This window comes from Corvus kubaryi, unplaced genomic scaffold (genome assembly GCF_017639235.1).
Source record: "Corvus kubaryi isolate FWS band 111438036 unplaced genomic scaffold, C.kubaryi_AGA036_p1.0 66, whole genome shotgun sequence".
Classification (NCBI taxonomy): Eukaryota; Metazoa; Chordata; class Aves; order Passeriformes; family Corvidae; genus Corvus; species Corvus kubaryi.
This window is the reverse complement of record NW_024582054.1, coordinates 16,514,030-16,542,012: the sequence shown is the minus strand read 5'-3', so window position 1 is coordinate 16,542,012 and position 27,983 is coordinate 16,514,030. Positions and strand designations below refer to the sequence as shown.

Here is a 27,983-nt window from a genome sequence, read left to right as displayed (position 1 = left end):
CATTTCTGCTTTGCAGCGGTTACTTGCAGTTTTTAATTGCCTTGGAGCAACCTCCTAGGGACTGAGGTGAAGCATGGCGTGTTGATTTCTGTGAAGCCTGGCACCAGTTGTGACCAGCAGCATGGACAGCAGGGCCTGAGCCACCTCCTCTGTGAGGGCTGCCAGCCCTGCTCCCAGCGCTCTGCCCTGGCGTGGCCACCGTATCTGGCCCTGGTCAACAGCAGCAGTGTGTGCCCAGGTGGCCAAGAAGGCCAAGAGCATCCTGGCCTGTATCAGCAATCGTGTGGCCAGCAGGACCAGGGCAGTGATCGTCTCCCTCCACTTGACGTTGGTAAGGCTGCAGCTCGAACCCTGTGTTCAGTTCTGGGCCTCTCAGTTCAGGGAGGACATTGAGGTGCTGGAGTGTGCCCAGAGAAGGGAACGAAGCTGGTGAAGGGTCTGAAGCACAAGTCTGATGAGGAGCAGCTTGAGGGAGCTGGGGTTGGCTAGCCTAGAGAAAAGGAGGCTCAGGGGGCACGTTTTTGCTCTCTACAACTACCTGAAAGAAGATTGCAGCCAGGTGGGGATCGGCCTTTTCCGCCAGGCAACCAGTGACAGGAAGACAGGGGAGGTTCAGGTCGGCCATGAGGGTGAATTTCCTCACATAAAAAGGGATTAGACGTTGGAAAGGGTTGCCCAGAGAGGTGGTGGAGTCAACATCCGTGCAGGCGCTAAAGAAAAAACTGGACGTGACGCTTGGTGCCCTGGTCTAGCTGACACGGTGGTGGGTGTTCGGTCACTGGCTGGACTCCATGCTTTCACAGGTCTTTCCAAACTAAACAATTCCGCGTTTTCCTCCCGCGCGCCGCCAGGGACCGCCCGGCCCCCACCGCCGCCTGCCGCGCGCGCCCCGTGAGGTCACGCGCCGGGCGGGGCAGCGCCCTGGAGCGAGTGGGAGCCGCTTCCGCCTCGGTAGGGCCCGGCCGCGCAGCCCCGCGCACCCGCTTCCGCCTCGGTAGCTGTCATGGAGGCAGGGGCGGGGCGCCCCACGTGATGCCTCCGGGCCCGGCGCGGTCTCGCGGCAGCTCTCGCGGTGCCTCGCGCTCCCCCGCCCGCGTCCCCCGCTCGCCGGCCGCTCGCGCAGCGCTCGGCTCGCGCTATATAAACGGGCGAGGCGGCAGCGCGGCGGCTGCAGCCCCGGGGCCGCGAGCGAGCCCGGCACAGGCCGCGGGGCCGCCCGTGAGCCGGGGCGGGACGCGCGGGCGCTGGGGGGACTCAGCCGGGCAGGTTTATTGTTTTAGGGGCGACTCCCCCCCCGCGGTTGGGGGCGTCCCGGGGGGCTCGGGACATGGCGAGCTCGACTAACACAAACCCCGTGGTAAGGACCGGGTCGGGGGGCGAGGGGGGCCCCGGGGGCAGCCCGGAGGGAGGGGGCCGGCGGGGCCCGCCGCCCCCTTCCCCGCACTCCCTTCCCTCCCGCCGCCCGCCTCGGGCGGTCCCGGCCCCTCGGCGGGCAGGGGCGGTGGGGGGCGCGGGGCAGCCTCGCCCCCGCGGCGGCAGCCAACTTGTGGCGCCCGGCGGCGGGGAGAGAGAGGCGGTGGGAGCGGAGCGGCGGGGGCGCGGGGCGGCGGCCCGGGGGCGGCCCCGCGGGGAGGCCGGGGGTCCGGCGGGGAAGGGAAGGAAGGGGCGTCGGGCGGGGGGCGCCGCCGCCGCCGGCGGGAGGCGCCCGGGGAAGGGGCGAGAGCCGGAGGAGCGCGGGCGCTAACGCCCGCCCCGAGGCGAGGGGAAGGGGCGCCCGAGCCAGGTTTCGGTTTTGCGGTGTCGGGGAAGCCCGCCCGGGCTCCGCTGGAGCCATTTTATGTTGCTTTGTAAGAAGGAGACGATGGTTGAAAAGCACTTAACCCAGTCCGACCGGATCGGCTAAGCCAGGCGAAAGCCCTCAACTCTGGCGAGCGAGGCAGTATTTATTTTTAAAAGAGAGAAGGGGAAAAAAAAGAGAAAGCCCCAAACCTCTGCCCCGTTCCCTTCTCGTGCTTTCTGCACCTTGGCGGGTGGCTCGCTGCTGCACTTGTACTCACAGAGGTTTGCAACAAGCAGTCACACAGACCTGCGCTGCCACCGAGCCCCCACGGCCGCCGCTCCGCTCCCCGGCGCGCCCCCGGCCGCGACCCCCGCCCCGAAGCGCTGGAGGAGACAAACCCGGCGTCCCGGCGGCGGGCTCGGCCCCCTTGTTTGTGGCTCTCAGATCCATCATGGCTTCCCCCTGCCTTTCTGCCTCCCTGCTCCTTGTGTTCCTCCTCCCTGTGGCTGCCCTGTTTATATAGCGCTATTGCCGCTCTCTAATATAGACTCTGCTAGGATGGGAAGGTGCTTTCCAGCCCCACGTCACCGCCTCTCCATTTAAACACCACATCAGCCTTTAAATAGGGAGCGAGCCGCGGAGCGCGGGCTGGGAGGTGCATGCGTCCGCGGCGGAGGCTGGGAGACGGGCGGCTTGTCCCTCGGATCCCGACCGGCCTTTCTCACCGCTCTCTCTTCCCTCAGCGCCGCCCGTCCCCGTCGCCACCGGCCTGCGGAGCGGTGGTGCTTTGCGGGGGTGAAGGTGTCTCCTAGCCTGTGTCAATGGGCTTTCCTTTGCTTCTGTGCATTGCACAAAGACAGTTTTCATCTCCTCGTGCATTTGAATCTGTTTACCTTTTCCTTCCTTTTTTTTTTTTTATTTTTTAAAATATTTTTTATTTTGCTTGGTTGGTTTTGGGTTTTGGTGTGGGGTTTTTGTTTGTTTTGGGTTTGGGGTTTTTTGCCCCTGGCATACGGCTCGCACACGTTCCTGTGCTCCTGTAAAGTCTTCAAAGTAGCTTTTCTGCTGCGTGGGGAAAGGAGTATTTAAACGGTTCTTTCCCAGTGTATCAAGGAGAGTCGTGGTATTTATTTTATGGTGCTTTGCCAAGGTCTGACTACAGCTGTCTTCCCCAAAAGTGAAGCTAATATTCAAGTTTTATGTATGGGTCATGGGCTGCAGATGCTACTCAGTGATTTGTGTGTTTCTGGTGTCTAAAGTCTACAAATATTTTAGTGCAGTCCAGCCAGAGCAGTGGTTTTGGAATTTTCGCTACTCGGTTTCATTACGATATTTGGTGTAGTACAAAATATATGAAAGAAAATGGAAAGTGTCTTAGTTTTCTTTTCCAAATCTGAAATTTTACAGACCTGCTTGTCAGTTAGGTTTATGCAATTGCAAGGAAACATCTTTGATTTGATATTTTGTCAGCTTTTGCATCAGAAAATTCTAGGAAAGTAGTCAGCTGTTACACAGAGGGCAGTTACTCAGCAGGCTGCATACTGAATGTGTGTGATTTGAATCTTAGTTGTCCTTCTGTTTATAAACTTCTTGCTTTGTGTTTTGATTGTAAGAAAAGGATCTATTTCTGTGTAATAAATTAGGGGTTTTGCTTCTCTCTCTTGACCACGGGGGTACTGAATAGCAAAAAATATATATATGTTGAATAATCTCCAGAGTACTTCTAAATATTTTTGACTCAACAATTTACTACAACTCGTTTTCTTTCACTGTATTTCTGTACTGGAAGTTCTTTTTGAAAGGTGTCAATGTTTGGAATAGTAAAAGCCAAGCTTAAAATAAGCATGTTTCAAATAGGTATGCTTTAGGTTAGTTTTCAATTAAGTAGTAAAATCCTACAATTTTGTCGAATTGGGTCTCATTCAGTAGCAAGAAATACATAGCTTACCCAAGGGTTGCCAAAGATGAGTAGGAACATTTTGAAATGCTGCAACCATGTGACTTCAGGAAGCTGGACTTGGAGCCTAATGTGTCAATGGCATCACGTCAGCATCTGATCAAATCCAAATTGCTAGAAATCTGTTCTCTGCAATAAAGGACAAGTACTAGATGTTAACAGTTATATGTAGTATAAGATTTTACAGGGGATAAAGGTAATTTATTTGTAAAAGTCTACAACAACATAACAATGTAGATTATTTGTGTTACTTTTTTTATGCACATCTTTGACGTAATTGAGACTAGAAGTAGTTACCTTTCCGGTGTGCCCTTCTGGCTGCATGTGGCTGGCTTACAGCAGTAACTGCACGTCTGGGAGAAAATTAGCAGTGTCTCAGGGACAGCTGCAGAAGCAACCAGGATCAAACTGTTTTCAAATGTACAAAGCATGCTGTGGTCTGTCTCTCCATAATGTGTTGGTTATTAGAAATCGAAACTTCTGAAATCCCAAGTGTTGTGATAATAATTACAAAGGATTGCAGTTTTTGTACCCTTGAAGCGGAAGGAATGTAGGAAGTGTAAGCCCCCAAAGGCATGTGGCATTTCTTAAAATAGCTTGCTGCTTGCTCCTGGATTTGGAGTGTGTGTGTAGCAGTGTCACCATACTCAAGAGTTTTCTTTACAAGATGCACAGAGAAAGTAAAATATAATCATTCCCTTATGTTCCTGGAGGGCGAAATAGTAGATTCCAAATCATTTCTATGTGTTTGTGGTTGTATCTAATAAATCAGGAATTTTAATTGTTGTCTTTAATCTGTAGTAAGTGCTTGGAATAGTGTTTATTGAAGAGTGATTTGAATATTTTGCTCTTAAAAGAGCTTGACATTTACAGCAATGTACTCTTTATGAGGGAGACACTTTAATATAAACCAGATGAAAGCACAATTATTTTAATAGCAATTTTTAAAGTTTCCATTTGTTCTCATTGCTTTCTCTAACTTAATGCAGAAACTTGTTGGAAAGCTCACCTACTATCCCATCTTTAGACTTATTCAGGAATTGTATTTATTTTTTGAGTAAGCAGTGTATGAAAATAGTTTTGTCATTCAACTCCAGTGTCTTAGATGGCTTATATAAACAGCTTCAGCATCGTATAAATAACGCTTAAAGCTAACACTTAGTGTATGTTGAAAACAATACAGTGTCCTTTCTTTTAAAGCCTGGAACTTATGACTGTTTTGTAATTTTACAGGATATGCTCTTTTGAGGTAGGAAAAGAGCATTCTGTGATGCTCTTCAAAATTCCACTGTAAATGTTTCTTGAAGGCATTGCTGCCCCCAGCGTGGGAGATGTTCCATCCACCTGGGCTGGCTGTTCAGTAGGAGTGTACAAAAGAGAATTTCAACTGGACAGGATATTTCTGAGTATTATGTAAATGTTTATAGGTAAAATCAGACAGATACTGCTTCATTATAAGCATGCAAATATTTTGTTCTCTCTTTTCTTCCTCCTAATCACAGAGCCATGAGTGTACCGTGTATATTACTGTGTGATTAGAACAGTGTCTGAAAATTCTGACCCATTTTGAGATCCAGTGCACTGTGAGGCTCATGCAGAGGGATACATGCGTATACAGACTGCTGGTGGGCTTGTAAACCTGCACGGTCCTTGGCTCACTTCACCCCTGGAGGACTGTCTTGTTTTGGGGAACTTAGCCACTTGCTTGGACCGTTGGAAGTAATGCAGAAGGATCCTGTGTCAGCAATGGCAGATTAAACATATGTGCTCTTAACCTGCCTTTCTGAGGTCTTGCTAAACTAATGCTGGATGCTAGAAACCAGTATCTGCTTTAATTTGTTTTTTCCCTTACCTACATAGGGAATAAAGGAAATTTCCAAGCAGACTGTTGGGCTGTAGAGTCAGTTTGGTATCTTTCTTACAGGACTTTATAGACTCAGAAGGCTTTGTAAATAAACCTGACAGAAATTCCTGATTGTGGAGATAGGAGGAAGTATCTACTGGTGGAAATTTTTAGGGCCTGTTTGTGTAAAATCCCATTTATTAGAAAAGTAGACCTAAGAGGTAATTTAGGGAGAGGAGGATTAAAGGAGAAAATGCACCCTCCATCCTGCGGGAATTTTGATTGTAATTTGAGGCACACAGGTACTTTTCTTGACTTAAATAAAGTAACTTACATGCTTGAGGTTAAGCATGTTTATTTGCAGAATGTGGTTTTGGCATTAAGGAACAGATGCTTTTAATATAATAAGGAACAATATATGGAATAGGTTAAGTAGTATTTCCGTGCTAGTGAATCGTATAAGCTTCATGCAATTTGTTTAATTATAGAAATAATAGGACTTAATATTATTAAGTAGAATGTCTTTTTGCATCTGTTACGAATTAAGTGGAACCATAATCCTGTTAATGGTGCTTGGTATTTGAGTTACTACCCAGGTTTCAAATACTGCATTAACTGAGCTTATAAACATTGAAACAGACTTTCAAAGCCAGCCTTGAGTGCTAGTATTTTAAACCTGTGTAAGTGAGCATGCAGTATGGTATGTTTTGTTTCTTTTGGAGAAGCTGTGGACATAGGTGCTGTAAATGTAGTTGTTAAGGATGGCAAACTTACCCTGTGACTTGAAGCCAGAAATTTTTAGTGGTATTTTTTTGAAAGACAGGTAACAAAAGGATAAATGATAACATTTCAGCTCCTTGATCTGCAGCAGCATGTTTTAAATCTGAAATGTGATCAGTAACATAGAGTGGTTTGTTGGGTTTTGTTGGGGTTTTTTGGTTTATTTTTGCATTTCTTTCTCTTTTTTGGGGGGAGGGACTGGGCTGGGGGTTGTAAAAAAAAAAAAAAAACAAAAAAAACAACCCAAAAAAAAAAAAAAACCCAAAAAAACCAACAAACTTGAGCATGCCCCAGTGCAGAGGTTTTTTTAAACAGTAAGGACATAATGCCTTAAGCAGCCCTCAGACTGCTTATTTCCAGGTTCCAAATATGTTCTTTTATTCCCTTGTAATCTTAATGCATTTTCTTAAGTTTTATTTTCCTTTTTTTTTTTCTCCCTGCATCTAAAGGTAAAGATTTTCAGCTTCCTTTTTGTGCTTTATTGACCACTCACATTTTCAGTGGATTAGTAAATCATGTGCTACTAGTCTCCCTACATTATTCCATAATTTAGGCATAACAGTTCCATAACATGTGCAATATACTCTTTAGCATGTCTGCAACAAATTCAATACTTCTGGAATGCATTAAGCTAATGTCCGTGCATAAAATAAATGCTTCAATGCATGCAGTAAATTTGTGTAGTTCCAGCACCTCTGGGCTAACTACTTGTGTTTGGTGCAGATTTCCTGTGTGTGCATTGGAGGTACAGCCTTCCTGGAGTGTCAAACCCACTGCACCAGTATAGGATGATTGTTTTGCATATATACAGCGTGTCTGATGTATGTGGCATCATTCAGGATTTATTGCTTAAGGGAGTTAGGCAGTGGGGAATGACAGTTTGGAGAAAGTTGCGGCTGCTTTCTGATCAGTTTAAAATTGGTGTACTCCCAGCCCAAGGAGCAGTCTTGGTCACTGAAGTATATATGGTTCACAGGCTGCAAGACTGATCAACCATAATTTACAGCTTGTAGTGCTACCTTGCAATTAGATGGCACAGATATTTAAGCCCAGCCAAAATCCCATTGAGGTTCATACATACAAAGCGAGGTCCAAGCTGTACTGTTTAAAAGGTACAGCATGTGCATAGTACAGTTCTCGTGTGGTTCTGTGAATTAAATTTTGTGCTTTAATTGATGTTAAGTGTTTGCATTCTCTGTTTTAAATTGTACCTTCATTTTAAAATTCACAAAATAGCTGACATTGGAAGGGACCTCTGGAGATCATCTTGCAATCCACTTGCACAAGCAGGGCCAACTAGAACCCAGGACGATGTCCAGATGGCTTTTGAGTGTCTCCAGGAATGGAGGCTCCAGAAGTTCTTTTGGCAACCTAAAGTGAACTGTCAATTCACTTTATTTTTGATTGTTTAGGTGTGAAAGCAGTGTAATAATAACATATTTTTAGTATTTCCCTAAAATGAAAAAATTGAAATGTGAAAGCATAAGTACTGATGGAAAACAGAAGTCTTCAAGAGTTTCTCAAAACAAATACGTAAGGAAGAACAGGGCATTCACATGAATCCTTCCAGTTTTTTGAGCCTTCAATTTTTTTTCAGCTCAAGATCATTCTGATCTTGGTGCCTGTTGAAGTAGTAAGCGCTAGCAGGTTTCTTTTCCTGTCTTTAATATACTTTCAAACTTTGAATGTTCTTTAATGCATTTTGCACGCAACCAAGCATTTTTGTGTATTTAGGATCTATATGTACAAGCAGAAAACAAATTGAGAGAATGGAAAACAATCTCCTTTTCTCTGTTTTAAATTATGCTCTTCATGGCTTGGTAACTCTTGTGCTGTAGTTACGTCACAAAGGATAGTGAGCAGTCCCTTCCCTTTTCACCTTGTTTGAGATGTTCTTCCTGATTTACACCTGCTTGGATATTTCAGTCACTCAGAAACATGTGGTGTATTCTGAAATGCAGTTTTTCGTTGGGGGGAAATCTTATTTTAATGTTAAAGTGACAGATTTTTTTCAAAACAGTGCTTACTAGTTACTTTTTTTTTTTAAAGCCTAAATTGTACAGGTCTGTAATTGAAGATGTCATTAATGATGTCAGAGAAGTTTTTCTGGATGAAGGAGTGGATGAACAAGTTCTCATGGAACTCAAAACAGTAAGTTGAACTTAAAAGTTCTTTTTAATAGACCAATACAGCAGTTAGTTTCCAAATCTGGCTGCTGTTGTTCACAGTAGAAATACTAAGTTTTAGTTGATTAGGCACTGTAATCTGCATATCTGTAGCCCCCATACCATTTGAATTGTTATATAGACAGATCTGCTCACCTTGTTATTTTCCCTAATCTGATATCAGCAGTCATCTGAATGCAGTGTTACTTTGATCCCCAAAACACTGCATCTTTAAAAAGGAAAAATATGTTTATTTTAGAGACAGACAGTTCTTAGTGTTTCTCTGCAGGAAGAATAAAATGTCTGCACTGCTTGATGTTTTTGTCTTTTTGAAGAGGAGTTGCATTGTTGATGCATTTTCAGATTTTTGTATGTATGGTTTGTTGTTTGCAAAAGTATTGTCGTTTGGAGGTCGGTACGTAATAAATCACACTGTATGCACCACACTTGCCTGAAGCTCTGATTCAGAATTGTTTTACGTGGAGTGTAAAACCAAAGGTCCAAAATAAAGGCAGGATGTTAACCTGAGCTCTAGTGAGTCTCCTATGTCTTTCCTCAAATTCTTCATGAGTTAAAAAAGCCCTTGGAAGGGGAAGGGAAAAAGAAGGGGGGAAAAAAAAGGCAAAACAACACTGTAAAAATAAAGGAAACTGGGAAAGTAGGTGACATCTTGTCTCATCTTCTTCAGCGAGCGTGGTATTCCACATTCACAGTATTTTTGAAGTATTAAAAAATAGATGGAGTGGGAAACAAATTGAGTTTGACTAGACAGAAACAGGTGAAGACTTTTCCCATGAGACCATGACCTGTCTTGATGGAAACACAGTAAGCGCTATAAAAAAAGTGCTTTGGTATTTGTGTCACAGATGTGTTCCGCAAATGATGTCAGAAAAAATTAATGAGGAAAGAGACAAGAAGGAAAATGAAGTATTGAAGAAGAAGGGAGCCCTAAGCAGATTTTGAAATCATGAGTCCTGGGTGCCCGTAGTCTTTTTGACTCAGATGTATTACAGAATACTTGTGTTGCTATTTTCACAAGAGCTGCACTTGTGCATCTGCGTCTGTCCTTTGGTGATATGTCAGCTGACATAAAGAAGTGTAGGTCTGGAGAAGCTGAATTTGATATTGTGGTAGAAACTGTATAAATGATTGTAGAGAGGCATTATCTTAGGTATACTGGTAGCTTCTGTTGAAACATGTTAGGAGGCCGTGGTCTTTAAGCAACTTTTATTGAGGAGTTCCAAGAAGAAATGGCTTGAGGAAAGTTGTAATAAAGAATTATTTTTGTGATTAAAGAGGTAAGAAAGAATGAATATAGGGAAATGGAAAACTTGAAGTCTTACTTGAAGTTCCTAGTTTATCTCAATTCATGCTTCTATTAGGGCTGTTGTGAATCTTCCACACTTGGAAGAAAGAAAGAATGTTAAAGCTTAATCTTGGGCTGACAAGGGATATTTAATTTTTCTTCACTCTGTGGAGTTACCTTTTGTCTGTATCTGCCTGAACGCTTTTTGGGCTTTTTGCACAAAAGAAACAGTGAAAAGAAACTCAATTTTGGAGTACTGTTGTTACATCGTTACAAATCCTGTTGAGTAAAAGTCGTACACAGATATTTCTTTTTCCTTTTCCAAACTAGCTGTGGGAGAACAAGCTGATGCAGTCTAAGGCTGTAGATGGCTTCCATTCAGAAGAGCAGCAGCTTTTATTGCAGGTGCAACAACAGCAACAGCAGCAGCAGCAACAGCAGCATCATCACCACCACCATCACACACCTCAGCCGCAGCAGACTGTGCAGCAGCAGTCTCAGCCACAACAGGTCCTTATTCCAGCATCTCAGCAAGGTCAGACATAATCTCTAAACACTCTGGCAAAAGACTCTGAAGTTAGTCCAGCTCCTTAGCATATCCTAAATCTAGGGCAGGATGCTTGTCTGGTGGTTAACTTTTTGTCTTTCTACTTGGCCTCTCTATTCAATGGGTCAAGAAAGCTGTCTTGGTGAAAAGTGTTTTGGTATTTGTTTTAAGTCACATTCTTTAGAAGATTTTGAAAAAGCTGAATTCTTCTCTTGGTCTCCTACAACATAACATGCTTTCAGAGTGCATGACTTTCAAAATTCCATTAGCAGCTCTAAGTTCAAACCAATATATACATAAGCAGTTGACAGTTTAGTCATGAGGTGGTAATGTCATCAGGAGCAACTTTTTTCAGAAAACCATTATTGGTTGGCATAACTCAATGCTAGGACATGAAAAATACTTGTACAATAGTCTGAATATATGTTGGGGGTTTTTTTTTGTCTTAAAAGATGGCACACTCTGTAGATGTGGATGTACAAGGTATGTTTTAGCTAGGAATAATAGTATTGTTTCCTGTAGTTACTGTCTTGAGTATTCATTAATATTTTAATGAAAAACTTTTTCAGCAGTTATAATTTCATTTGAAAACTGAGATAAATACTACTGGATTTTACTGCATATATGCACAGTAAACATATCTGTTACATATGAAAGGCTTGGTTGAGTTTTCAGTGTGTTAAGTTCGTGACCTAAAATATTTCTGTGGTAGTCACAGACTTCAGTCTTCTTGACTTTCATGGATCAGAGGACCTGTGTTGTCATAGGCACAAAAGATAGATACGGGTTGATATCCTTCCCCACAAAACCAGCCAAAACCCAACCACCATACATTGAACACAGTACAGAACTAATGTGACTAGTTTTTCCATGGTGTCGTTTTGGTTGTCCTTTTGTGGTTGGTTTGGGGCACTTTTTTGAGGGGGAGGGAAAGATCGTGTTGGTTGCTTATTTTCTTTTATAGTACTTTTTATTTTGGCTAGACATAAATCAGTTTTGTGCGTTGGGATGAAATTAATTTTGAGATGAAAGCGTCTCAATAAACGCGGCGGCTGCAAAGGCTCGGGGCCTCCGCAGGGGCGGCCGCTCACCGCGCCCTCTGGCGGCCCCTTGGCGGAGCAGCCGCGGCTCCGTGACCGCGTTCCCTGCCCTGGAACATGGAGGTTGTTCCCTCTGCTCCCGGGGTAACACGCTTAAAGCTGATTTATTGTTGCCTAGTGTTTTGGCTTATGACCAAATGACAGCATGGAGACCAAATAAAATTAGGATATCAAAGTACTTCCATCGCAGAGGTGCAGTTTCATGAATTACTTGATTTCCCTGTTCCATGGTGGAGATGGTATAGTAGTTCTTCACATGACCTGGTGCAGTCCCAGGGAGGGATCAGAATGGTTGTCATGGTGATTCCTGCTGTCCTTTCAGGTCCTGGCACAGGTTCATGAGATTTCCTTAAACTTTTGCCCTCCTTCATTTCCTTGAAAGTTGGAGATGCCCTCAGATCTCTGTACAAGGTTGTGAGATTTCCTACCCCAGACTCTTTCCCAGAAACTCTTATTCCTAATATTCTTAAGTGTCATTTGTTTAAAGGATTGGATGGACAATAGTTTGTCAATGATTAATTCATTCAAATTGCTCTGTCACTTTCAAGTTTACTGTCACTGATAATAGCAGTGGCAACCTGCTTGTTCCATAGACTCAGACACATGCACTTCGAGATGATCAACAGGTTGTTTGTACAGTTTAGCTGTCTTTTTCCTTTAGAACACCAAAACTGCTTTGTTGTGTGGGACAGGTGGTTTATCACATTTCATCTGCTTCTGCTGCATTAGAAAAACAGTGAAGATCATGAGTGTACATCTGTGCTGACTGCACATAGCTCAGGCTAATTGCAGCATCCTGTTACTTTTCATCTTGGAACAATCCTTGCTTAAGTCTGTTTTAAGAGTTAACTACTTTTGTTTTTGAAGAACTCTGATACTGGACATCATCAATTTTATCAACATTTCACTAATACCTTTAATTTCAGAAATATATTTTCAGTCTTGCTTTACCTAGATTCAGAATAGGTAAATGAAGCCCTTGAAATAAGATCTGTAAAGGCAAAGTAGTCATATCACCCCTCAGAGCTGCTGTTGAATATTGTCTTGAGAGTAAAACTTAGTAATGCTAGAGACTGCTTATTTGTTTTTGTGATGAAGCTCAACTGATGTTTGGGTGATAGTCTTTCTAAGTTGCTCTGGCTTGGATGTTATTTTGGGCAGATTGTGTACTTTTCATTAAATGCTGGGTTTTTTTTTGTTTCTAGCTCCTCAGCAGCAGGTTATTGTGCCAGATTCCAAGCTGATACCACATATGAATGCATCAGGCATGGTAAGAGAAGCAGAAATTTATACAGGCTTACACACTGTCATTATGTAAATTGTTTTGATTAAATAGTAAACACAAATCTGATATTAGTCATCAGATGCTTAAAAGTAATTTAAGACACACTGGTAAAGCTATCTGCCATCTTTCTGGGTTTTGCTGCTGCACTTACTGCAATTTAGGAACAGCAATCTATAACTTCAGTTCTGATAACAAATCTAAGACTTACCTTAAATATGTTTAACCAAAACTTTTTTGAAATCAGAAATTGGAATACTGCTGGTATGAATCTGCATGATGATGTGCTCATGTACCAGTACCCCATCATTAAGTGATGCAAGCATAGGGTATTTGCTAGATGCAGGAAAAAGCATTAAATACGCTCAAACTAAAGTTTACATTGAATGAGAGATAATTTAGCATTTCACAAAGATCTTTGCTGGTCACATTAATTTGATTCACTAATTATGTAACAGTATATAGAACTGAGTCTGGTCATTTACAGTTTTCTTGCACTCTCTATCTCTAGAGTTTAATATTGCTTATCTGATCTTGCTTTAAATGCTCTGGCTTAATTTAAGGGAAAATAAGTTGTTTGCAAAGCTTTGAAAACAACCCCTAATATAAGTTAAATATGTGTATTATGATCATAATTCGTAGCATTCTTACCAGTTCTATGATAAAAGCCCATAAATCAAAGTTTTATGATGCAACAAGTTTTAAAGCTGGAACAGCCTTCTTAGCCTTTACTTTCCCCTTACCTGCTGATCTTGCTACAGAAAAGAGCCTGAACTTTGTTACTTGAATAGCATGATTTACCCACAAGCCAAGAGCACATAAACATTCACCTTTTTCTTATGTTTGACAGCCATTTCAATGGGATTTGTAACTTCACAAATCCAACAGTTATATGTGTTTTTGTCCTGTCTCGGTTATCTCAGGGTATCAAAAAAATGAGTATGCCAAGCTTTTTAAACTCCACTGCTGTCAAAATGTTGATGAATTGTATACCACAGAGAACTACCATTCAGCAAAGAGTTACAATCAACTGTAAATACTGTTTGTGTTTATTAGAAACATTTAAGTTGTAATTGTTATATTGACTAGACAGATGGGGAGATCCTGTTTCTTCTAAATGGGAAACCTGCACTCTACCCAGTAATAAAGTTTAACTCCTTACAGTAACAAAGAGTAATTGGCCATGGTTCCCTTATAGTAGGGGAAGGGAGGCTTTTCCATAGGCAGCTGAAGTTGGACCCTTGAAATGGAGAGGCCTCTACAGAAGTCTATCACCCCCTGCAAGTTAAGGGCTTAATACAGATTCTTGTGTTTGGAGCTCCCAAAATTGTGTTGGAATTCAGTTTCCTTGCAGGTTCAAATCATTACTCACTGATAGTTCCACTTTCTCTTCGAACCAGCTGTCTTGGGAGAAAAAATTAGTCATTCTGGGAACAGTCAGTACACAGTATGTGTAGATTCACTCAAAGGAGCTGTGTGATGAGGGACTTGAAATGCAAATCACTTACAGAATGAAGTAAAGTGCAAACCCGATTACTACTCCTTGTGAAAACAAGACAGGCGAACATAATCATTGCTTCAGTACCTTATGTTTCTTCGGATTTGTAGGCCCATAGCCTTAGTTGCTTTGAAAAAGTGTAACTAAAGTTGCCACATGAACAATGTAGTGTTGTACTGTATTAATAAATCAGCAGAGAAGGCAGAGGTTTATCTGCTGAGCTTGCAGAAAAACAAAGAAACCACATGGAATTGGGTTAGGGTGTGATATTTAGCGATTTTGCTTCAGTCTTCTTCCTATTAAAGAAGGAAAATAAAATAATTTTTATATGTAGTATTATGTACAGTTGAAATGCCTGCATTTCAGTAGCTGCAGGAGCTTGTGTGAAAACACTGTAAACAGCAATAAAAAGGTATGTTCAGGCAGAATGTTGTGAGATGAAACACTGTCAATATTATGGTTTTGGTTAAAAAGCTCTTCTTGTATTTCAGAGTGCTGCAGCCACTGCAGCTACATTGGCTCTCCCCGCTGGTGTTACTCCAGTTCAGCAGATACTTACAAATTCAGGTAATTGTAATGTTGAGAACAAACCATAGTTTCAAGGGGGTTTAAGAGGGAAACATTCTGGGCCTTACTTCTTGTTATTTACTGCTAAAAAGCAGAGTCTGGGAATCCACCCTTACAAGGTAGTGCAATCTCTTTATTTGATTCCTGCACTTTTTGCTCCCTGACCTTCTTATGAACCTTGTGGTTCTGCCCTAATGGTGTTGTAGGTTAGAGTCTGTGTAAATTTTCCCCACTTACAAGCACAAGGATTGGTGTTGATGTCTTTGCCTTTTGTGTACATCTGAGCTTTGTGATGCATGATCCGAGCTGAGGTACTGTGCTGGGTATAAAAGCAGTATCGCTATTTCTGTGCAGAAACTTCAGATCCCATTATGAAAGCAACACCATATGGCTTCAGAAGAGCAATGTCTTAAGGTTTTTTGTACCTGCTAAGCATGCAAAGTGGAATTTCTTACTTTTCTAGCAATTCTAACTTTATTTCTTATTTATAGTTTCTAAATACTGTTATCCCATGCATTCAGAATATAATTAAATGTTACTTTGATGAGCAGCATATCTGATAATTTAATGTACTTTTATATTATGTTGATTTTGTAAACCTGATTATAGATCTATATTGCATAGAAAATAAAGAAAGGCCTGAGAAATCTCATTTTCTAGATCTATTGCTGCTTTTGCCAGAGTAGTTCACCTAGTATGCTCAGAATCACCCAAGACTTAACCCTCCTGTTTTAAAAACTTCAATGGTATATAGTTGACATAAAATTCAAATGTGCAGCTGTTCTAAAATTCAAAATCTTCCCAATTTTAAGGAAGCACATCTATGTTTGTTATGGCACAGAATAATCTGCAGCCCATATTTGTTACTTTTGTCGTAATTCTTCAGTTTTGAACATTTATAGTAATTTCTTAGACTAGGGTTGGGGTAGTCCCTTCTTTCAGACACGTTTAGCTCTTTCAGTAAATAGAGCTTTGCATTTTGCTGTGGAGGGAGAACAGAAATCCATCTCTGAGGGCAATGTATAAAGTTCAGGATTATCTAATTTAATTTCTTCTCTGTTTAACTCCACCTTTCTGATAAGAAATGTGAAAAACTAATGCTGGAATATATCTTAGCTCTTGCTTTTTTTCAGTATTGCAGGCTATTTCCAAGTATGTGTTTGTGTCTTGGACATATTTTGTTAAGTGATGAAGGGTAAAAGATGGTAAAGCTAAAGGATAACAAAAGGAAATCAAGTGCAGGTATTGTGGGAACAGAAAGGAGAGGTGGACAATAAGAGTAAGGATAGATTTTTTTTTTTTCCCAAAAAAACACCTGCGAATAATGCTGCAAAGAAAGTTATGGACAGAGGAATTACTTGAAATGTGGCAATCAGAAGGGAAAAATTCTGAGGAAAGGTCATCATTTCATAGGACCCTGGAAGTACCATGGTGTTGGCAGTGGATAGAATTTTTGTATTGTGAATATCTGTATTTCTGTTTTGGTTTATGTTGATTTCTCTTTCCGGCTGTAAAATCTGTCTTTTGAAACAGGAGGTATGCTCCTAAGTGGGAGCTATTATTTAAAATACTGTGCTGTGCTAAAGGATTAGTCTGTGGCCTGCAAAGGTAAATTTATTTTTGGATTGCATACCTCATTATCATATTTAGATGGTAAAGAACCCTATTCTTTGTTTCTGGCACAGCTGCAATTGCATAATATCTTTTCACTGAAGAAAGTGAATCGTTTTAGTGTTTCTCTCTTTTAATTGCCACTAGTATTCTTCCAGGAAACAAGCTTCTAAACTAAGATAGTTTTAAAAGTGAACTTGTACATTTGATTAATTTGATCCTTATTTTACTACAGGCCAGATCCTCCAAGTAGTTAGAACTGCAAATGGAGCTCAGTATATTATTCAACCACAGCAGCCAGTGGTTCTACAGCAGCAGGTTATACCACAAATGCAGCCTGGCGGGGTACAAGCACCTGTTATTCAGCAGGTAAAGGAAATTTTTTGAATAGGAGCACTTGGAAGAAAAAAACGTAATAGTAATTATTAAAGAAGCTTGCGTTTTTGTGAGCAAGTTGAACTAGAACACAGAGTCAGAAATGGTAAAATTAAAAAAAAGAGAAAGTTGTGTCAGGTGTGGTGGGGGTTTTTGGTGGGTTTTTTTGTTTGTTTTGGTTTTTTTTAATGAACAATCTTGAAATGTTGTTTTTAATGTCACTTTTATTCTTGCCAGATACTGACTGCAGTTTAAAATTTCTTTTGTGCTTCTCCTGATGACAGTTATAGTATGTGCATAATCCTAGTCTACATACTTGTAAATTAATTGAAATGATTCTGCGTCACATAACACGCAGAACAAAATACCTAAAACAGTCCTTGGTTATTTTAGTAGTGAATACAGTATGTTTTAGAAAGATTTTTGTTCAGCTACAAGGTCAACTGTTTGTCCAGACTGGGTTAGCATTGAATTTAACATAGTCACATTATCATAGTGTCACAGTTATACAGTTTAAGCATGACTAACAATTTGTAGAGTTTAATTTTTTTTATAAAGAAGGTTTTTAAAAATCATCTTTTACTTGAATTAAAACATTCCAGTGCTATGCTTGGAACTCAGGTGTGGTGGTAGTGCTCATGTTTTAGAATGGATAGACTTTTAAAATTTTTTCTTAAATTTAGCAATGCAAAATGCAGAAAATGAACATCAAGTAGTAAAAGAAGGTATGTGATTAAAATTATATACCTGATATAGGTGGAATATTTGTAACTCTTCCGTAATTCGTTCAAACCAGATTGATATGCTTTAATTTTTTTCTTTGAGGCTGTGATGTGGTAGTCTGTGTCGTTAGCAGCCACAGTACTTACAATGATATTCCACCAGGTTTTGGCCCCTCTCCCTGGAGGGATTTCCCAGCAGACAGGAGTGATTATTCAGCCTCAGCAGATCCTGTTTACAGGAAATAAAACTCAAGTTATACCTACAACAGTGGCTGCCCCTACACCAGCTCAAGCACAGATTCCTGCAGCCGGTCAGCAGCAGCCACAGCAACAGCAGGCACAACCACAAGCACCACTTGTTCTCCAAGTTGATGGAACAGGGGACACATCATCTGAAGAAGAAGATGATGAGGAAGAAGAGTATGATGATGATGAAGAGGAGGAGAAAGAAAAAGATGGGGGTGAAGATGGCCAAGTTGAAGAGGTAAATGTAATGTTATGGTTGTGTTTCAATTCAGTTGTTTTCTTGGTATTTTAAAGAAAACTGTCTATTCCAAATAATAGTATGTTTCAGTAATTTTGAGAATATAACTTTTACCCTTGTACTTCAGATAGTTTATTTCTAATATTGAAGTTGTGAAAATGGTGTGTATTAGCAGAGCACCTTGAAATGCAGCTGGGGAGGATGTGGGGCGACCCAGCAAAAGTTAGCTGTGACCAGCGCCATTTAACAAACTTCAGTAGGAATATTTTTGATGTTATGGAGAGGTCAGTCATGAAATCATGAAACCTTCATGAGCAAACAGAAATAGTCAACTTCACTTGAGACCAAGTGCATACAAAAGCAGGGTGTTAAGGTTGATAAAAAGGAGAGCAGTATTTGGCTCACTGATAGCACTAACAGATGTGGTCTACCTGTATGTCACTGGCTATTCCGTTGCTTTCTGTTACACAGGAACAAGCTGAGAACTCAAATTTGATTATAAAGCGTCTTCTAGAAACACATCTGACCTTGATTTAATAAAATACAGAGACAGGAACAGGATGGAGTTGTTGCATTCTTAATAGTATGTGCTTGATTTAGACTTTGAGTTGGCTTGGTTTTGGACTTCAGGCAGTGGTTCTTACTGAGTTTTGGTGTGTTGCACCAAAAAGCCCCACAAGAATAAGAAATTGTATAAAATGGATAGAGGGTGGGGGAATACTACTAAGTTAAAAGTACTGATACTTTGTCTCAGACAGGAAGCTTGGTACTCCCTAAATCTGTCCCTAAAATGCATTTTGAACTGCCATATTGCTTCCAGACTTCTCTACAGCCTTTCCAATTATTTTAGATTCCATTTAAAATGCCAGTATGAACAGTTTCACAGTCTGTATCACCCATGCAAGATAGGCAGGTAAAACTTGTAAATAATCAGATTTTCTGTAGTACGTTTACAGTGGTGTCTTAACGGTATTTTTTCTGTTACAAATTACAGGTTGGGTTCACATCACTTTTCCATTATATCATTCAGCATTCATGTCAGTTTGAATGTTTTAATAGTTGCCTTATTAAGTATAGGTCATTATTCTTAAATACTGAGTGTTCCTTAACCTTAATGCTAGCATTCTGGAGGGAATTTTTTAGATGCCAAGATTTCATTATCAGCATGTCAGAAATCTTTTATTTTTTGCTTCCTTTGCTCCTCAGCAGCTACTTTGAGTGGACCACTTCCTTAAAGATTTTGAACTCAGTTAAACATAGCATTACTTTGAATGGAATTAGGACCTCTAGTACACCTTCTCTCACTAGCAACTAGTCCACTTAGCATATATATTTGGGAGTATATTTGTTGTTCTGCATTTATTAGTGGTTGTTTTAGCTGTTGAAGTGTTTGTTACATAAAAGCGTGTGTGTTGAAGTTTGTTTTCAGTTTTGGTACATCAAATGTGAATAAGCCATGGAGTTTTATTTTTATGGTCACATTGCTCCTTATGTGCCCTTAAAAATTAAACTCCATGGCTTATTCACATTTGATGTCACCTTTCCACTGCTTAGATGCTTTCTCAAAATGAAAACCTGCATACTTTTGTATGAACATTTGCAGTGAAGGAGCAGGAACAGAGTAGTTGTAGTGACACAAGGCTGCAGTGCTCAGAATCTGGCCTGGACAGAAGTTCCAGACTAAAATTCATAAGAGTTTATCTTCTCCAGATGGAGGGTAGGAAGCATCAGCACTCTGTTGGAAAGCCTAATATTCCCCACCTCAATTGCATTTTGGGTCCTGTATTCATAGACAACACTGTAGCCTCATGTTAATAATCGAAGTAACAGCTCTAATCTTGCCAAACATCATAATTTTTTGCGTGTGTTTCTTTCAGGAACCTCTGAACAGTGAAGATGATGTGAGTGACGAGGAAGGACAAGAACTGTTCGATACAGAAAATGTTGTTGTGTGCCAGTATGATAAGGTAAATCTCTACAGAAAACCATCCAAGAGTTCTACTTTCTCTGTTCTTCCTATCAGATCATAATTTTTAAGTAGTGTCTTTGTGACTGTTAAGTACAGATAGATCTGTACAGACTATAATATGAATGGAAATACAGGAATTACCTATTGTTTTTAAAACAGGTTTGTGTACCATGTTTGTACTAAACTTGGTAATGAGTAAAGCTTAGAAGAATGTGGCTGCATTTTATTTTTCTTCATCCTGTCTTTTTGTGCTCTTTAACAAAAGGACAGTCTTCTGGGATCAGGAGAGGTGAACTACTGTAAGTTTGTACATTTATTGTGGCTATGAACAGGAAAAGTAGTCATCAGGATTTAGACTTGTGCAAAACTGTTCCTTGATCACTAAAAGTATCTTTTCTGAATGATAGGATAGTTACCAGAGGAGAAGGCTCTTTCTGTGCTATGCATTGTGCTATATGAAATGGCAGTGTGGAGTGCTTGTGCTTGTTTTGCTTTAAATTCTGCTGAATGGTCTTGCAAGAATTCAGTCATTACAGGGGATCGTGTTTTCCCTGGAATGTGCAAGGATTCATCTGTGCTGGTTTTTTTTTTAAAATGTGTCTAGATGATATCAGAACCTTTTGGCTGAGGTAGTACACAGATTATTCAATGTGGATTTTTTTTTCTTTTCCTGTACTCAATTAATTGGACTATAATGAATAGGTATCATTTTTAAAGCAGAAAAAAAAAGCTATAAGCTTGTTGAATAAAAGCTCCTACGTTGCAAAGAATGGCTGTGTTAGCAAGTCTTTGGTTATGCTCAGACTCTGCTTAGACTTGCCATTGGATTCAACACAAAATTTAAGATGAAGTGGTATCAGTATCTACCAGCCATCCATCTACCAGTGATCCAGCCATCTGTCTCCTCCAGACTGTAATCCAAAACTGCTTTGAGGCAAATTGTAAGGAATAGTGAGGGACCTCAGAGCAGCAGTCAGAAAAGCTTATTGGGAGCTGCTGAAGCTGAGCAACAGGAACTACTCTGAAATCCTCATCCTCTTAAAAGTTAAGAATGGGAACTTGGTAGGAAACAGTGCCCATCATTAACTTCCAGTGCCACATGCTCTGAAAGGACTTCATCTCTTTTCAACCAATCATTATTCAGTTTGTCTGTAAAACACATAGGATCAGCTTAGATCTGAGCAGCTCCCTCCTGCTGTGTCCTCCATCAGCTGATGGTGGTGGAACTATGAGACAAGGGCAGACAGGTAGTACTGCTCATGTAGACCTTTTTACCATCCTTCTCTGAACTGTCTCTTGAGGAAGAGAGAGTGCCTTCTCAAATGGCCAACAGAGGATTTTTTCCTCTACTTGTTAGAAATCGATTTGATTATTTTTGAATCCTTGAAAACTTTGTCTTACGACAAGAAGTTTCATAAATGCATTGTGTGATGTGTGGAGGATCACCTAGTTTTTAAACCCATTAGTTTCATATGATACTTCCTAGTTCTAAAGCATCTTCTTTTTTGCTTTCTTGTGCTGTTTACGATATTGCAGACCGTCATAACCCTCCTCAGTCATATCTTTGAAATCAGAGCTGCACTTTGTTGTTATTTGTACAACTGTTCAAACATTTGATTGCTCTTACTTTCATTTGCCAGATCTGTTTTATTTTTCTGTAGATATGGTTTAGGGAGGAACACAGGTAACACTTCAATTTATTTACTGGTGTAGCAATGTTCTGCAGTAGTTTTTGCACTGGTATGCTTTTGGCCCCACTGAACACAGAGCTGATATTCTCATGGGAAAGTCTTAGAACACTGGAATCTCTTTCCTGGCTTGTAATTGTTAATTCAAACCCACCACTTTTATTGTCCATGTAAATTGAAATTGATTTTTTTCCCCATTGTTACTGTCTTCGTATGCCTTGAATGCCACCATTGTGTTCTTACACAATGAGTTAGGGCAGTAACATCGTTCTGCAGCTCTTCAGTAACTGGTTTTTTGTATGATCAGTACGTTTCGTCATGTTTCAGATTCTTTGTGAGCTCTTAAACTCTGTAGATTCTAACCAGCACAAATCTTAGCTGGAATGAACTCATTTTGTTGTAAAAACTGTGTTCTTACCCTTGTTTTCCCATCTTTATTCAGTTATTTATTCGTCTGAGGACCCTCCTTCTAACCTCACAGCAGCTAAAATGTTTCTGATCAGGGATTATTGTGGAATGCAATTCAGTAGGGCAAGTAGTGTGTATAAGCCAGACCTTTCCTTGTTCATTTATTTGCTGACTTTTGCCACTGATGGTCTTTATTTCAGCTTTAAGTGAGAACAGACCAAACAGTACTGCAAATAATTAATAGAGTGATATGGTCATAGCTGTTTTGGTGCTACGTTACTGTTTCTACAGCACTAATGGTAGATGGTGAGACTTCCTATGCTTGGTAAAAATGGAAAAAATGCAGCAGGGCTTCCTGTGTTTATGACTTACGTAAAATTCTAACTTTTTCTTGATCATCTTTGATCTAGAATTGCATCTTTGTTCCATCTGCAAAAGTTTATGATAGACTTTCCTTTTGGACAGCATTTCAGCTTTCTGAAAAGTCTTTGTATTCTTTGAGTATCTGGTCATCTGGTGATCTTTCACTCTTTCAGATGCAATTTTTGATAGACTGCAAGTATTTGTCTGCTCTGTGCTTGCAGTATGTGGTGGGGGTTTTGTTTTGTTGGTTTTTTGTTTGGGTGTGGTTTTTTTTAGGTTTTCCAAAGGTTACTCCTCTACCTTTTGACTGAAATTTGTTCAATTTTCTTTAGTTTTAAATAAAACAAATAGGATGGACATCAGGAAGAATTTCTTCACAGAAAGGGTTGTTGAACATTGGAATGGGCTGCCCAGGGATGTGGTGGACTCATTGTCCCTGGAGGAGCTTAAGGAAAGACTGGATGTGGCACTCAGTATTTTTAATAATTTAGTAATGTATGTCTAATAGTTATTTTTCTTGCCGTTATAATTACGCATTATTACCTATTTCTGAGGCAAAGTAATAGTTTAACATTTTTGCCCTGTTTTTAGATTCACAGAAGTAAAAACAAATGGAAATTTCATCTCAAAGATGGCATCATGAATCTTAATGGAAGAGATTATGTATTTTCCAAAGCCATTGGGGACGCAGAATGGTGAAGTTTTAAAAGACAAAACAAAAGAACTCCCTGTAAAAGGAAGAAAAAAAAAGCAAAACAAAAGCAGGAAAGGTTGAGACTTGGATGTATACTCCAATCAAAATGTGTATCTGCACATCAGAAATAAACAAAAGTATTGGAACAAAGGTAAAATGTGGCAACAAAGACACTACTTCAGATGAGCAAGCCATGGACTGTAGCAGCTATAGCATTGTCTGGGAGCTGGTTTTGTGTGTTAGGAATACCTTAATTATCAATTCTACATACAGGTACCTACAGCTGGTATTTAGCATGTAAGGCTTTGTCCCCCCTGCCCTTGATTTAAGATTTTAAAATACTTCTTCCACTGATTGAAGGAACTATTCCCTTTCATAGATTATTAATCTGAAAATGCTTATTGTGTGTACAAATCTTTGCTTTGAACACTTCCTTTTGGTAGTGAGGATGGTCAGAATCTTACTTAAACTGCGTGCAAGCTTTGTACAGAAGGGTAAGAATTAAGGTGTTAAATTTTAAATAACTCGTATAAGGAAAATATTTTTAATTCTGATACGCTCATTAATTATTATATCTATTTGTTGTTTTCAATGCATTTCCCCATAAACAGGTTGTTGTTCCTAGCAGTCACAAAATGGTAAAATGATGATTTGTATTTCAAAATTATTTTAATTTCATGTGATAGGTTTTATTTAGGGCTGCATTTTTCAAGTTTGAAGCACCTCATCCCCCACAAAAGTCAGATTACTTAATTTGTTAATTGCATTCTTGCTATTCAGTGGTGGTTCAGCATCACTGAACTGAAACAAGTAAGTTTCCATTGATGTAAAAAAAAAAATACATATTTGAAGGGTTTGGAGACCCTTTGAATCCAATACCTAGGTAATGCCATAATAGATGCATTCCCTTACCTGCTTACTATGTATGTAGTCCAGACACCCACAAATAATTCAACAGACCACAGGAATGACTAAATTTTTAATACAGAAAATCACATAAAAATTCTAACATCCTAGCTGCAACTCTTAATCAAAGATCTGCTTTACTAAAAAGTGTAACCAGAAGTTACCTGCCGCAGTTAATGTCTCTAATGTTTCCAGATGGCATGTAATTTCATGAACAGAGCTGCACAGCTTTGAGAACACAAATTTTGTTAGAGTATCTTTAGGCTGTCTCGGTAACAGCAAATCCAGCAGTCAGATGCACTAAACCTTGTGTAGTCACTTTTTCACTTGCCTTTTTTATTGTTTATTTGTTTGGGGGTTTTTTGTGTTCGATTTGTGAAAAGCAACAAAGTTATTCCCCCCTCCTTCCCTCTCTCACCTCAGAAGTTGAACAACTTTTCTTTGTGCGTAGGTCATTCTTGCAAACCCTGCTTTTGGAAATGCAGTTACTTTTGAGTGAGGAGAGGGAATGGGCATTATACTTCAGAAACTGTTGAGGAAGGAATGTTCATGTGGCTCAAAATTTTGCATTTTGTTGGGTGCTTGAAAAGATTATAAAAAAAGGACACAGCAAAGATAATTTTAACTAAATTAGGGAAGACCATGAGAAGCAGACCTGGTTTCTGACTTTATTTTTTTGCTTGAGAATGAGACATCTTAAACATTATTTAACAAAGTCACAAGTGTATTTTAGCAGTATGTAACAACTGCTTTAATTTTTATTCTCTGATTTATTTGCCTCCAAGTGCATTTGTAGTCAGTAGTACATAGAAAAATCACGACGAATTGTAAAGAAGGTTTTATTGCTGTGATTTTGTACACCTGTGCTCTCATTGATAATGACTAAAACTGCCTGTAGGCGTGTCTAGAGCCATATGGTTATTAGAAAGCAGTCTACATTCATAAATTTTATGAAAAGTTAATTGATGATTTTTCTAATTGATTTTTCAATAATGGGATCATCATTTAGAGTGCATTTTTAGCTTGGGGCTTTCAAGGTATCTCAAACTGACTGGTGTTTGCTTTCTTCTGAACAAGGCAGATATTTTATTTTTTTACCACTGTTGACACTTCTATGTACAACTGCAAGGAAATCAATAATGTACCAACTAATTCCTTCCCTCACCTATTCCATGTCTGTTACCAGTAAGTCTTAAGTAGTGGACTTCAGAAAAATTTCCATAATGCTGCACAACCAAACCAACAAAAGGAAAAAGCATCCCTTTAGCTATAGTTTCCTTTTTATACTACTGGAACCCAGTTTACTTGTGCAACACTTCATTTTCATAGAACTTAGTGATATTTCTCTCCCACATACATATACTAGAAGCTGCATAGCCTCTCTATTTATTTTTAAGGGGTAGCTGAATTTTAAAGGTAATTAAGCTTAATTTGTTCTGAAGGATGTTAGAAGCTTTCTGAACTTGCACAGCCTCTTGCAAGCTAATTGTATGGTATGCTTTTCAGATATTTGTATTTGAAGACAAAACTTACCTGTGAAGTTTTGGGAAAGCCAGTCAAACCATGCACATACCAAACTGTGCTCTTATTGCTACATCAAGTGTTCCTTTTTTTAAGTCAAAAAGCATGTTTTAATTTCATTTTATTGTAGCAGCTTGCTGTAAGAATGTAGTTTGCTTAATTTTATTATTGTACTTGAATTTTTAATCATGGTTTTAACTATATAACTGAACAGACCATTTCATTAGGTTCAAAAGAAACCATTCCTTTCAGAGGGCAAGGGATTCCCATGTTCATAAGTGATTTTTTTCCCCCCTTAGAAATAGTTTTTTTTTTTTCTCCCAATTTAAATAGTTCAGTATTATGGAAACAATTAATGGTTTCAAGAGGGCTTATGTTAAAATTTGCACAGATAACGGAGCACCTTTTTTTATGATGGAAAAAAAATGGGGAAGATAACTTCAGAATTACAACCATGATGGCTGATGGAAACTTGTAGGGCAATTGGGCAAAATTGAGTCTTGTGCCTTTTCAGTTGCAGAATACCTGTTTTGTCAGTCTGACAATGATTCTTGAGAGAGTAAATTTCCTGCAGTGCTTCAATCAGAAAAGCAACTTTTTTTTGTGCTAATTCTGTTGGGTTTTAGTGTGTGCAATCATTTAAAACCATCTAAGTGGAAAACAAATTGAAATATTTTCTTTTAAGGAGATAATAGAGAATTTAGTCACATAAGGAATTTTATTGGACTATTTAAATAAAATATGTTTTTATTCCCCCTCAGTTGCTAGTTAGCAACAAGATTTCTTTGAGACTTCATACTCCTTGTTCCTGCATTGTACTTACAACTTGCATTTAAACGTCATTCAGTTTCCTAAACACTATTTAAAATGACAGTTGTGGTCCGAGTTTATTTCCAAGATTGATATGCGATTCCGAAGCACATTTTCTAGAAGAAAGCAAAAAACATGTTGCGTTATGTAACTGATTTTTTAAATAAATGTTTTCTTATCTTTCTGCTGCACAATTAGAAGTGTTAAAGTAAACTTCATTGAGTCTGTGAAAATAATTTCACCACTTGACAGTTTGCAGTAATTATGTCACCACATAACACTACCAGAGTAAAGTTTCTTAATTTCAGTGAAGGAGTTAGAGACCTTGTTAACTAAAGTTCGTATTGATTTAATCTCTTCAATTTGTAAAAGCTCCTTTAAAAACAGTAAAGCCCCCCCAAAATTTCCCCCAAAGCAAAAGCTTCCTAATAGAATGCAATAAGATGTCCAGGAGATGAACAGTGGTTTTAGGGCAGTGCACACTGGATTGATACTGGGCTGCCTTACACAGCACCGTGGGGTTTACTGTGTGCCATCCCACACCACCCATGTACCCCCATCTGAGATTAGAGTTCTTCTCAGACTTTGAGATTAGCGACTATACAAGATGAAGAAACTTGCATATTGTTCTGTATTGGTGTCTGGCATTTAAAGTCTCGTTTTCCCATTGCTGTGATTGGTTGGGAAATGTGTAAAAACCAGTACATTGGTTTCCATGTCGTCTACTTTTTTCAGGCAGTTCATGCAGTGTGTTTTTTAATTATTATTTCGTGGATTAGATGTTGTGGAACAAAAGGAGCTTTTTGAAACAGGAAAAAACTACCTGGGGTTAGCTATATGTACAGTCATCCAATGAGACATGTTCCAGAGTGCATAGGGTACCAATAGATTATGGAGTGGGGGGACTATCCTTTTTTGCTGTTCTGAGCTACTATTGTCAACTGCTGTTGTACATATACTGTTATGTGTAAGGGGGTAAATATATTTATTATGTTTGTAAAATTCATTCTGTACAATTGCAGATCAAGGTTGCTCCTCTGTGATATACAGGATATTATGTTTCAAAGGCCATGCTTGGAATACAATTAGAGAACTTAGTATTTTGATGTACTAAGACCTATTTTAAGTTTAATATTTTGCCTTTGCAAAAACTTTAATTAAAGATGTTATTTAAAAATGTTTGCCACTTCATTTACTATCTTGCATGTGCATTTGTTTCATATGTAAGGCTTATTACTAATCCATAATAATGTTGAAGATTCTGAATTATTTTCATCACATGCAGGTAATTTCACTGTCACTTACTAGTTGAGTTTGCCTTGCAGACTTTCAATTTAATATCATCACAGTATTATAAAAAAAATTCACAGTTTAATCTTGAGGCCAGACTTGGATATTTGTTTAAGGATTTCTCCCCGTGGTAACCTAAGGCTAGGTGTTAAGACAAGATTGGTTGAAAAACTTGGTTGTTTGGGCCAGTGGTTTCCTGAGGTTGCATTGGGGAACAGTGCCCAGTGGGTTGAGGGAGGTGATCCACCCCCTTTACTCAGCCCTGGTGAGGCCACAGCTGTAGAGCTGTGTCCAGTTCTGGGCTGCTCAGTACAAGA

At 39.8% G+C, this 27,983-nt stretch overlaps 1 protein-coding gene across 1 annotated transcript; it reads left to right on the top strand.

Moving 5' to 3' along the window:
- Window positions 1-1,094: 1,094 nt before the first annotated feature.
- On the top strand, window positions 1,095-27,567 carry GTF2A1 (general transcription factor IIA subunit 1). Its single transcript, XM_042047448.1, has 9 exons — window positions 1,095-1,357; window positions 8,410-8,511; window positions 10,162-10,366; window positions 12,684-12,748; window positions 14,750-14,825; window positions 16,672-16,805; window positions 17,697-18,017; window positions 19,895-19,984; window positions 23,037-27,567. Exons 1-9 carry the CDS (start codon window positions 1,328-1,330, stop codon window positions 23,142-23,144), a joined length of 1,131 nt encoding a protein of 376 aa, XP_041903382.1. The 5' UTR covers window positions 1,095-1,327; the 3' UTR covers window positions 23,145-27,567.
- Window positions 27,568-27,983: the final 416 nt, after the last annotated feature.